Source organism: Scatophagus argus, chromosome 4 (genome assembly GCF_020382885.2).
Source record: "Scatophagus argus isolate fScaArg1 chromosome 4, fScaArg1.pri, whole genome shotgun sequence".
NCBI lineage: Eukaryota > Metazoa > Chordata > Actinopteri > Scatophagidae > Scatophagus > Scatophagus argus.
The window spans coordinates 17,182,449-17,193,903 of record NC_058496.1 but is presented as its reverse complement, the minus strand read 5'-3'; the positions used below and the strand labels follow the sequence as shown (position 1 = coordinate 17,193,903).

Sequence of the window (11,455 nt, the reverse complement as noted above, 5' to 3'; positions counted from 1 at the left end):
GGGTTATGTGTGGGACTATTTTCTGGCTGGGCACTGTGATTGTGAGATTTTAGGATTTTCCTGGCCGGGAAAAAATTTTACATTAATATTTTGTCTGAACTAAACACACAGGATATAATTTACAAAGCAATCTTAAAGGAGTTGGAAGATGGATTTTGTTAACCTTTGATGGTCCAATCCAGAAATAAGATATCTAACAGACAGATATGAGAGTGGCATCAATCCTTTCAGCTGCAAGAAAGCAAATAAGTGTGTTTCCCAAAATGTCAGACTTTTGTTTAAAATAAAGTAACTAAAACAAAAGGTCAGACAGGAACTTCAACATCTTTTCTGCCATTCCAATTTTTGCTCCTCCATCAAACATCTGCTTATCCTTTGAGGTTTATGTGTGAGTAATGTGTACAAACCCAAGAATAATTTACAAAAACCCAACATGAAATTACAGCAGTGTCACAATAACTAGAAATTGACAGTGTTGCATAGAAAGACTGACCACCACTGAGAGGGACAACAAACCAATAAATATTAAATAAGTAATAAATATGCACAGTTCAAAACTTGACCTTCTGTTGTGATGTAACTCCAGAACAAAAACACTTTTGATGTATATGTTTGGTTCCAGTGTCGGCACAAGAAAACATTATTCAAGTAAACGAGAATCAATACTACTCCAGAGTTCAGGCTAAACGAGGGCCATCTTTTTCTTTTGTGTCAACTTTTGAAATCTAATCAAGTATCAAATAAAAAGTCAGAGATTGATATACAGTAAGTGCAGACAAACTAAGTCACAATTTTAGCATTTGCATAAGACAGCCTATTATAATAACCTTTAAAGTATACATTTCCCAAAAGAAATTCACTTAATGTTTAATTCGCCATGAGTGGTTAAGGAAAATACCTCCTTGACACCTTGAAGATTTTGTCAAAAGAAATCCCCCTCCCTGTCCCTGCCCAAGGTTTCAATCGCTCTCTGTTGTATTACATGGACTGGCATTTCGATTGTTTTCCACCTGATCAGAGGATAAATTAATTTGACATTTGAGCTGACATGCAGTTTGCTTGCCGTCAGTCCACCCCTGCCGATTCATTTTTCAGGGGAAACACGTTTGTTCTCTACCGTGTGAAGTGCTGAAGATCAGAGCAATGAACCTTTTCCTTATTCCTGACAACGATCCCTTTGAAGCCATTTGTACAACTTGGATCAAACGGCTCAAATGTTACATCAATACTTCACTTCTCTGTGCGAAACCTGCAACACAGAGACCTTACATTGGCAGTAAATGTCCAATGTCCTATGAAACTTTTAAAGCAATTATCAGGTGTAACTGCACTTGCATTAGCCAGCACATACTGTGTATATTGCAAAAACAAAAAAGAAAACAGAACAAAACTGGAAGCAACCCTTCTACCTTCAAGCCTTATTATGCACCAATTAATCAATTTTAATACAAATATTAAGTTGTTAAACAATTTTAAAGCATTTATTTAAGAGAGTAATCTAATGTGAAGTTCATGGACTTAAAAATAAGGAACAGCAATGTTCGTTGACCAAATACAGGAATACTGTTTCTGTCCTATGTGCAGTGTCTATTGTAAATATCTACAAGATGAACAGTCTCAGGCCACTGTGAGAGCTGATGCAAGAGGATACAGTACAAGAGCAAAACAAACAAACAAAAAGACATTCAGTCTCCAGTGGTCTCTGTGGGTGAGTGTACAAGACTGCATCATTGAAAGACATAGTCGGACCCCTGCTTGGACATTTCCACTCAAGCGTCAAAGCGGAGAACAGAGACATACACAGTCAGTTGCTCCAACATCCATTGTCCCTGCTCGCAACTGAAAACACAACCAGCATTTCAGTCCATTAATGTTCTCTAAGAAATCTAACGCCTGGTTTTTTTGTGTTTGTTTGAAGAACCGCGACTCCTGCTCTGACTGCGGGTCCGAAAGATTGAGTTCCAAGATGAACTACGGCTGTAGCTCCTGTAGGAGGAGTAACTGTAGCTCCGGCTCCGACTCCTGCTCCGGCTCCGGCTGATGCTGTGGATCGGGCTGCGACTGCGGCTGCGGGTGAAGAGGCTGCTCCAGGATGAGACGCTGGCGGACCGACTACTGGAGGAAGGACTAGGTCGAAAGTAAGGGATGGGCCGCTTCCTGGCACTGCAGAGATTCAAAAAAGTGGTGTGGAATTGACAGCAGGAGAATTAAAGCTGTAACGCGTACATTTTACTAAAGCTTAAAGCTGCATTAAAGAATATTTTGATATGTAAAATGTGTCAAATGACTGTGTAATCAGAAAGTGTTCACTTGTATTATCATCTGACTCTGTAGTTCCCTGCAGGGATACTGAAGTTTTGGTTTGAGAGTAAGAATTTCACTCTTTTGGTTAACTTCAACCACTCTCATCAGCATTACTTTTGGGTAGCTGGTGAACACTGTGGGGCAATTTAGCAACTAAAAAGACAAGAATTTCCAGGAGGAGACCAAAAAACAGCACTTAAATAGAATGAATACTGGAAACACCACTCCAAATAAATGCTGATGTTGCTCTCTAATAGACAATTATTTGGAGTTGTAACAAATATAAAATAAAATTATAAATTTTATAAGGTGAGACCAAACAATAGTGGTTTGGACCAATCAGCGTCCTATGAGGAGCTATGTGGTTTAGGTGTGACGAAGAGAGACGTGTTGCTTTGCTCAAAAACAACAATGGTGCCTTCTAAAGAGGTCAGTGTAGATGCTGCTAGAACATCAGTTAGATGACAACTGAAGAGCATTTCTGTAAAACGAACCATCTGGTGTGTCAGGTTAGGCCCAAGGTTGAGGGTAGTCAAACCTAAACAATAAGCTGCTAGAGCAAGACAATGTCAGTCAAGTAACAGTTCTTTAAGGGTTCGTCACCATGAATGACCCTTTTCACATTGTAATTTGGCCAATAATCAGTATGAAAATACTGATTAAGGCAGGTTTAAAACAATGTAGATGAGTGCAGAAGTAATTCCATAAAATCTGTTATTTGTATTACATTAATTTCATATTCTTTGTGCATATTTATGGATTGCTGGTGTCAAAAACAGCATGAAATGAGAGATAAGACTTGTTATCAAGATAAGACTTGTTATTGTCATTCTTTTTTTACATTTTGGATTGTCTGTGTTTGCCATCTGCTTCTATTGCACCTGTAGTGGCTTTAGAGATGGCGGTTATCTCATGCTCTGGCTAAATGCCATTTCATGGTACACAGCTCATCAGCATGAGGGAAAGACTTCAAGACTTGCCCAGTTGAGGGGGTGGAGGATGAGACCAGCAGTACATTTTTGCTGTTTTTAGGCATGAAAATGTATATTGTAGCTATAACTAACCAGGCTGGGAAAGCTCTACCTTGTGATTCGGCGTGCCTCCAGATGACTTGGTGAGTCTCTTCTCCTTTTCTTCATAGGAGAGTAGGATTTGCGTCTTCGCTTCTTCCCGCTAATCTTATGAGCATGCTTCATATTTGTCTCTCTGGAGCTAGGTGTTCTCTTCCTGCCTCGTGGCCTGAGAAGTAGACAAATCAATGTGAAAATGTGATCGGTGTTGTTGAAACGGTGTAAATATATACACTATCTAGACAAAAGGGTTATTAAATTCAGGTGTGATATGAGGCTGTTTCTCAGGGGTTGGGCCCCTTACTTCCAGTGAAGGGAAATCTTAATGCTTCAGCATACCAAGACATTTTGGACAATGCTATGCTTCCACCTTTGTGGCAACAGTTTGGGGAAGGCCCTTTTCTGTTCCAGCATGACTGTGTTCCAGTGCAAAAAGCAAAGTCCATAAAGACATGGTTTGATGAGTTTGGTGTGGAAGAACTTGACTGGCTTGCACACAGTCCTGACCTCAACCCCATCAAACACCTTTGGGATGAACTGGAATGAAGAACAAATACTCTACTGCATGGATGGGCAAAAATCCCCACAGAAACACTTCAAAAATGTTGTGGAAAGCCTTCCCAGAAGAGTGGAAGGTGTTGTAGTTCCAACGGGGGGGGGGGGGGTCAACTCCATATTAATATCTATGTCATTAAAGTCCCTGTTGGCGTAATGGTCAGGTGTCCCAATACCTTTGTCTATATAGTGTATTTGTTCTTGTACACCACTAATGAGGAGTCATTACTGCTGAAACACTGTAAAGTTTACCTGTCAGCCTTGTATCGGGAGTAGCTTCCTCTAGAGCTCAGGCTGGCCACGCTGCCTCGTCGGCTCAAATCAGATGAATAACTTGGTGAGCGTGAATATGAGCTGCCAACCAAAAAAGATGACAGTTATTTCCTAGAATTGTGCAAAGCAACAATGGTTTTAAACACTGCACAAATTTCAGCAAAATAAAATATGAATCAGCGTTTTTTTTTATCAACTTCCTTTTGAACACATATTACCTATACATGATAACATCATATGATTTTGATCACCATTAGAGGTGTCCATCTAGACTGGAAATGGGGACGTTTCTAGTGCAGAACAGACGTGTCATAGTGAGTGGCAGCACATGGATTATATAAAGTAAAATTGCAGGTACAGCCATGTCACAGTGTGTTTGAATCAGACTAACAGATCACAGTTATGGTCGTATCTCGTTGAGGCTGTACTTCATGCTCACAGTGTTAGTTGTAATGAGTTGATGGTTTGTAATGTAAACAAGCTAATATTTTCTAATGAGTGCTAAACATAAAGTTTTTAGTTCTGCAAGTAAACCGTACTAAAGTACTGGACAAATTGAAACTGTAACCTGATGGTGACATTATAGAGGACAAATTATTTTGATTCATCTTGAGGGAGACGTGAATGTCTGTACCAATTTTCATGGTGATCAATCCAAAAGGTGTGAAGACATTTCACTCCACATGGTAAATGTCAATCTTATGGTGGTGCTAGAAGAAGTCATGGGCATCACCAAAGTGAGAATAGTGCACCAGAGGATATCTGTACCTGATTTCATGCAATCAGTTTAATAGTTGTTGAGATACTTCAGCCTCGACCAAAGTGTTGGACAGTGCCAACCCTAAATAACTTCCCACATTTTTACTTTTGTATGTGCTACTAAAAATACATGAAAATGGAAATGCTCTGACTGTAACTTGGGTATTAGTGTTTGTTGCTGATGTACAACATAAAATCAGTGAATCCACCTGCAAGATGATGGGGACAGGCTTCGAGTGTAACGTCCGGAGTATCTGGAACTTCCTGAGGACCTGCTCCTGCTCCGGCTGCTGGATGACCGGGTTTTTAGCCGCCTTCGAGATGATTTGCTCATCCTCTGTGAACAGCTGGAGGCCTTTGGAGATCTCGTAACCTCTACATGACACCCCAAAGTTATCTGCTCTCTGCAAAGGACACACATTAAAACGTTTCACTGCTTTGAGTGATAAAGTCAAAACTGTAACCTGTGTTGTTTTTAAGAAATGCTCTCCTTTATTCTCACCCATAAGATGAATATTTCAAAAGAGAAAACAGAGCATAGAAACAGAAGATAAACAGTTTGGAATTTTTCTGGGAATTCAGATGGATTAGTTATTCTAAACGCAACATTACCTCTTGCTGTTCCCACTGAAAAGGGTTGCAGACAAGCCGTCCTCCCCGTAAGGTTTGCACAAAGAAGCGTAGCTTGTAACAGAGTTTCCTGAATCAGAGATATTGTCTCTGTCAGCGAATTTCAGCTTGTCTGGCGAGGCCAGTTTACAGTGGTTCCTCTTGTTGTCAGTGACACTCGCCCGAGAAACACCAGTTTTGCTTGATGGTGGCGAAGATGTGTCATTCCCAGAATCGTAATCGTGCGGACCATCGGTCTGGCTCGGTAAATGCTGGGACCCTTTTCTGTGTAAAACCTCACTTCCAGGTTTTGATGACAAAATCTGCAAACAGACAAGAACAGGCTGCAGCTTAAAACCAAGTGTGTGTTGATAACTGAAACCTGCTATCTGCTTTGATGCACTGTGAATACTCTAGTACAAAGGAACATATTCCCTTGAAAACACAGAGAAGAGATTTCTTTCTTTTTTTTTGTCTTGGGACAGAAAACTTTGAAAGATAAAGACATCATGCAAATTTGAAGCATGCGATTAACTTCAAAAGAAAGTCTGAACTCAACTAAAGTCAAAGAAATCAACAAGAAACAAATTTAGATAAAGTAAGTCTAAACTAAAACAATTATATGAAAGAAACAACAAAAGAGCAGAGAAGAAAAAACTATGCGAGGAAAAATCTACCGAATCTAAGTCGAGTGAAGAGAAAAAGAGTAAACAAACCCCGACTGAAAAGCCTCATTTAAAGAACATTGAACAAACATCACAAAATGGGTATTATGTAGAAATGAAAAGGATTGCAGACAAAGAGAGATCCCATCAGTCTAACTAAGAAAGCCCTCAGAAAAGGACAGATGACTGTGCTCTTTCTCCTGTAAGAAGTAAACAATTAGCCTGCACCGACCTACAAGTAAATCCCTAAATCTGCGGATAGCATCGACTTACCAATCAAGATTTCCTCCTTAAGTAGGTAAGGTGTAAGAAAAAGGGAAGAGCGGGCAACATAAGTGCATCATTAGAGTCGTAAATTGCAAGAAAAAGACAATAACCCTCTCTTCAAACCCAGAGCCAGTTAGACTTATATTGGCATGTTCCTTTTTCTTTCCTCTATAGTTAGTGTATTGTTTTGGAGTTTTTCAGGAGCGAAAAGTCAAGGAATACTTTAAAAGTGTGCTTGTGAGTACAACTACTGCTCTCCAAAACCAGAAAGCTTTTTTTTTCTTTACTGCAGATGACTGAATATCCCTGCATCATAGTGGACTAGTCTCATAAAATTACGATCTCTCTTTACTGATTCCGATACACAGAGGTTTATCCAGTCAGTCCTCCCGCAGGTTTCCCATTATCTAGAGTCAACACAACAGACCAACCCTGAGGGAAATTTACCACTCTGATCTACACACAATCTGCACATATTCAAGACTGAAAGATTTCACTTACAAAAATTTTAAACACAGACATTCCTCGATGTCACAAGGTGTTTTGACAAGGCAACCTGCAAATAAACATTTCATCCTTGCCTTGGTATTTATTCTCCAGGTTCTTGAGTGCATTCTATTCCTTTTGTTGCCACATTTTTACTCTTCCATCACAAAAGAAATTCACAAATTATATTTACATAAATGATTGACACAGTTCTTAATATTTTTGAGGATTTTTCTGTCCAAATATACCTACCTTTCCCTGTATAGATTGCTTTTTTGGGAAAGAAATATTAAGCAAAGATAATTCTGAAGCACTTTTAAAATTGTGTTTATTATTCACCAAATTTAAATCCATAAATAAACACCAACACAACTGAATAATTCTGATACAGTAAGGCTACCACTCAGTAAGCAACTGTGCAGCCCTTCTGAAAGACTTTAGGATATTGAATGCCAGGCATGATTCAATATATGGATTAATTTATTGAATTTCAATTAAAATCCTGTGTTGTGTAATTAAAAACATTAATCTGTGCTATTAGCATAATTTAATGATTGCTGGAGAGAAATTAAATATATTTCATGCTCCAATAAGCATGAGACAATGAGTTTAGGGACACAACTATATTTACGAGGCTCTTTGCAAAACATCACTGTAAAAAAAAGAAAAAGAAAGAAAGAAAGAAAAAAGAAAAAGAAAAGGAAAATCAACCTGCAATAAACAGCACAATTTAAATTTAAATTTAAGAAAAAATTCTTCTTAAAGTCTGCAGAAGTTGTCAATCACAGATTAAAGATATTTGTTTTCTTTTGCTTTCGTTTCAGCTCCAAGTCAGGTCTGTAATCTGACCAGCTTGCTATAACACAAAACAGACGTAATAACTGGAGGAGACTAAGAAGGTCTGAAGTGAAAAGGCTGTATTATGTCTTTATTTCCCTGCTCTATCATGTCAGTCCCGGTTCTTGGAGGCAACACTACTGTGCAAGTACCTAGATCACAGACAAAGTGTAGTCTCTTTTACAGCAGGGTTTCAATCGATCAGACTTGGCAGAAAATAAAAAATAATCTTTGGATTAACAGATTTTCTGACCTGCTTTCCTTTCCTTTTTTTCTTGTTGTTGTTGTTGTTTTAGTTTAAAACTTCAACACAGTATCCTTACTGTTCATTAAATGAACACAATGACAGTGTTGAGTGCCAGTACAGGAAGCATTGTGATGTTTATGTAGTGTGGCAGAAACTAATGCTTTATGTCCCTCCTCAAACCGGCCCAACCCTAAAGCAACAAGTGCTTCCTGTCTGCTGCTTGACAAAACAAATGCAGATTAATAATAACGTTGTTTTTATTTATCATTTCTGCTCTTTACGAAGGAATAAATGCTTTAATTCCTGTCCAGCACAAGTGTTTTCACACCCGTGTGCTACGTAGAACAGCACACATAGCTACAATTCTAGTAAAGACTGAAATATTTTTAAGGTGCAGCCAAGTGTTTTATTTTAATAATCTTTACTATGGTTGACCAGAAAATGTTTAAATAATTCATGAAATACATTGAATATTCATTAACATTATTACTGAACAAAATGTTCTGACCTTTTCAATAATAAAAATCAAGCAGTATAAATGTGTGGTAAGAAATAGCTTTTGAAAATGTAATATTATCATTTGAATTCAAAAATGTATGACTTTTCCTGTGGTATCATTCATATTGTGGGGAGTATTTTACCAAGATGATGGTGTTAAAAACTGGAAAACAGGAACTCCAGAAACTACTGCAAAATAAATAATTTATTATTATTATAATTTAAGGAGCTCAGAGCAAGGCCATGTTCAGTTTACGTGATATTATTATTTTCATCCCTTAGTGCATGTCGAAAAGGATTTGGACCTATAACTCTATGAAAACATTAATTTTTTGAAAATTAAATTGTATTTTTTGAATACCCATATCATGGGTAAGAATTCTTAAAAAAAAAAAACACCAGAAGGTGAAATTCAAATATTAATAGTGAGCTTAAGAAGTAAATATTCTGTTTTTAATGAGAAGAACTTTCCAAACTGAACAGCCTCACAGTAGGCACTGACAGCACATTGTTTTGCATGGCCATAACTGAGAAATCAAAATGAACAAGGGTTGCACTGACAAGAGTTCTAAAATGTACTTACGGTGGCAGTTGAGAGGATGGAGCGATATTTTGGAGCCGTTTTACACACTGATTTGGTTGCAGGTGTCCACTTCATGTCCATTTGGTCAAGCACTCCATTGGTGTCCTCAACTACAGCTGTGAGGTCTCCTAATGCCTGATGCACCACAGATTTTTGCAGATGGTGTCTGTGGGGAAAATGCTGTATTTAGTTTTCAGTTACAGCCAATTTTGCACTTTAGAGAATTTTTCATTTGTTGTGGCCATTTTGAAAAAAAAAAAAAAAGTTATCTTGAAGAGAAGACTTTAAGAAAATGGTTTCTTGAGTGCTATATAGATTAGTTGTAAAGATTAGTAATAAAGAGCTCCAGACAGATTTAAAAGCACTAATTTCAGAATATTTCAATATTGAATAATTTAAGTTTGAAAACTGAAAAGTGAATTTTACTATTTTGAATCCAGTATTCGACATACAGTGGTGATCAGTGATTATTCAAGGATTAATTATCACCAATGGCTACAAGAGATTGTCATGCCATCAGCCCTGTTCAGTATAAGCCATAAAACCTGTGAAAAACAACATTTTTCTATTATAACATGTCCAAGAGTTTGCAATATGTCATTATAATTGAGTGCATTGATCTGTGGAGCGAATTTGGGGCCATTTCCTGTGAAGCTGTGATAAGGGTTGGTCCTGCTTGAGAACAGGAAGTCACCTCTGTCTTATCAGTCATCACTGCAGTGTGACCAAGAACTCAGCAGACACCTCGGCTGATAAGATAAACTGTGGGAGTGCTGGAGGTGAGAAGGGGGAGGGATGGGTTCCTACCTGTCCTCTGTGGAAGATTGGCAGGAGGAACTGTCCGACTCTGACCTCCGATAGCGTCGTCTCCGACGTGAGTGAGTCCGTGAACTGAAGGATTTGATGAGGAGAGTGGGGGAGAGAAGATACAAGTGGATAAGGCTCTAAGGGCACTATGATTAGTCAAGCAGCAGAACTTACTTGACAACCATTTACAGCTGTTAAGCTCAACATTCATGACAAGTTTCAGTCGGAAACGGCTCTTCTCAGAGTCTCAAATGACGCAATGCAGGGGAATGTTCTGTTTTGATGTTATTAGAACTCAGTGTTGCTTTGACACTGTGGTCCCTCATATATTGCTGTTAAGACAAAGGCACTGTCTTGGTGTGTCTGGATGTCTTTGGAGTTCCCCAAGGTTCTGTCCTTGTTGTTTCCTGTTTGCTGTTTCCATCATACTGGTCTCCCCTCGCTAAGATAAGAAGTCATTTTAAAGGTCTTGCCTAACCTAACTATTATGCAGACAATATTCAGTTGTACAATTTGTTCAAGTACAGTACAGCATGGTAGACAAAAGTTGAATCAAAAGGTTTATTTGTAAATTGATGTAAATGTTTACATCACACAATTTGACCAGTCTTTTTATTCGCTTTGGAAACTCTCCAATAGGGGCACAGAAGGTTTTAACATGATCTGGTTACTTCATCCATTTACTGAAGTCAGCATGGTGGACACTGAGGGCATCCGTCACTTTGAAGAGCAGGGGGCGCTCCTCAATTCTATTTTTGACTCTGTGGTGCCATCGTCCCTATTCTATGGAGTGGTCTGCTGGGGCAGCAGCATCCCTACTGCAGACAGGAAGAGACTGGACAAAATTGTTCGGAAGGTGAGCTCCATCCTAAGAGGCTCCCTCGGCCCAGTGCAGGTGGTGGGAGAGAGAAGGATGATAGCCAAGCTATCCTCTCTGCTGGAGAATGACTCCCACCCCCTGGATGAGACCCTGACAGCACCGGGCAGCTCTTTCAGTTGCAGGCTGCTTCACCTGAAGTATGTGAAGGAGAATTACTGCAGGTCCTTCCTTCGTGCACTCCACAATAAACTGAATTTCAATAAATCATTGTGCAATAATCGCCCATCCCCAAGTTCAATACGGCAACTTTTACTGCGAATAATTTAAAAATCATCAATTACTGTAAATATCGTGTGCATTCTTGTAGAGTTTTTCTACAAGAAAAAAAAGTGAAATATTCCCATATTTTTACTCAACTTATCTGCACCTTCATTTTTGCTATCCTTGTGCTGCTATGATAATGAGAATCTCTGTGGGACTAAAAAGGTCTATCTTATCTTATTTTAAGAATTAGGTTGGAAAAACAATAAAGCTGGAGTGTAGTGTTTCAGGAGACCTCAATAATTACTGTACAAAAACACAACTTCATAAATTTATTTTCTGATTTTAGTGAAATTGGATCTTACAGTAGTGAAAATATTTTCTGATTTTCCCTCTGGTGTTCTTTGCCTGAAC

General features: G+C 38.6%; 2 protein-coding genes across 3 annotated transcripts; both read right to left on the bottom strand.

Moving 5' to 3' along the window:
* Nucleotides 1–963: 963 nt before the first annotated feature.
* On the bottom strand, nucleotides 964–3,540 carry LOC124057391 (serine/arginine repetitive matrix protein 4-like). Its single transcript, XM_046385551.1, has 2 exons — nucleotides 3,388–3,540; nucleotides 964–2,163 (listed from the first exon to the last, which is right to left on the bottom strand). Exons 1-2 carry the CDS (start codon nucleotides 3,498–3,500, stop codon nucleotides 1,887–1,889), a joined length of 390 nt encoding a protein of 129 aa, XP_046241507.1. The 5' UTR covers nucleotides 3,501–3,540; the 3' UTR covers nucleotides 964–1,886.
* Nucleotides 3,541–4,164: 624 nt separating this feature from the next.
* On the bottom strand, nucleotides 4,165–10,123 carry LOC124057389 (serine/arginine repetitive matrix protein 4-like). 2 transcript variants are annotated; one of them, XR_006843103.1, is made up of 6 exons: nucleotides 9,961–10,123; nucleotides 9,154–9,319; nucleotides 6,509–6,524; nucleotides 5,574–5,893; nucleotides 5,171–5,365; nucleotides 4,165–4,283 (listed from the first exon to the last, which is right to left on the bottom strand). XR_006843103.1 is itself a non-coding variant. In XM_046385549.1 (5 exons), the coding sequence occupies exons 2-5, from the start codon at nucleotides 9,232–9,234 to the stop codon at nucleotides 4,178–4,180; spliced, it is 702 nt and encodes a 233-aa protein (XP_046241505.1). In that variant the 5' UTR covers nucleotides 9,235–9,319; nucleotides 9,961–10,123; the 3' UTR covers nucleotides 4,165–4,177. The 2 variants fall into 2 exon arrangements, 1 of the variants encoding a protein (XP_046241505.1); XM_046385549.1 differs by lacking the exon at nucleotides 6,509–6,524.
* Nucleotides 10,124–11,455: the final 1,332 nt, after the last annotated feature.

Excerpts from the sequence above, each read along its gene's own strand:
- LOC124057389 (XM_046385549.1), bottom strand. The coding sequence starts at position 9,234 with ATGGACATGAAGTGGACACCTGCAACCAAATCAGTGTGTAAAACGGCT. Across the intron at positions 5,894-9,153 it reads CCATCCTCTCAACTGCCACC|ATTTTGTCATCAAAACCTGG; the intron begins GTAAGTACATTT and ends GTCTGTTTGCAG. Across the intron at positions 5,366-5,573 it reads TTCAGTGGGAACAGCAAGAG|AGAGCAGATAACTTTGGGGT; the intron begins GTAATGTTGCGT and ends TGTCCTTTGCAG.
- LOC124057391 (XM_046385551.1), bottom strand. The coding sequence starts at position 3,500 with ATGAAGCATGCTCATAAGATTAGCGGGAAGAAGCGAAGACGCAAATCC. Across the intron at positions 2,164-3,387 it reads GAGGCACGCCGAATCACAAG|TGCCAGGAAGCGGCCCATCC; the intron begins GTAGAGCTTTCC and ends GAATCTCTGCAG.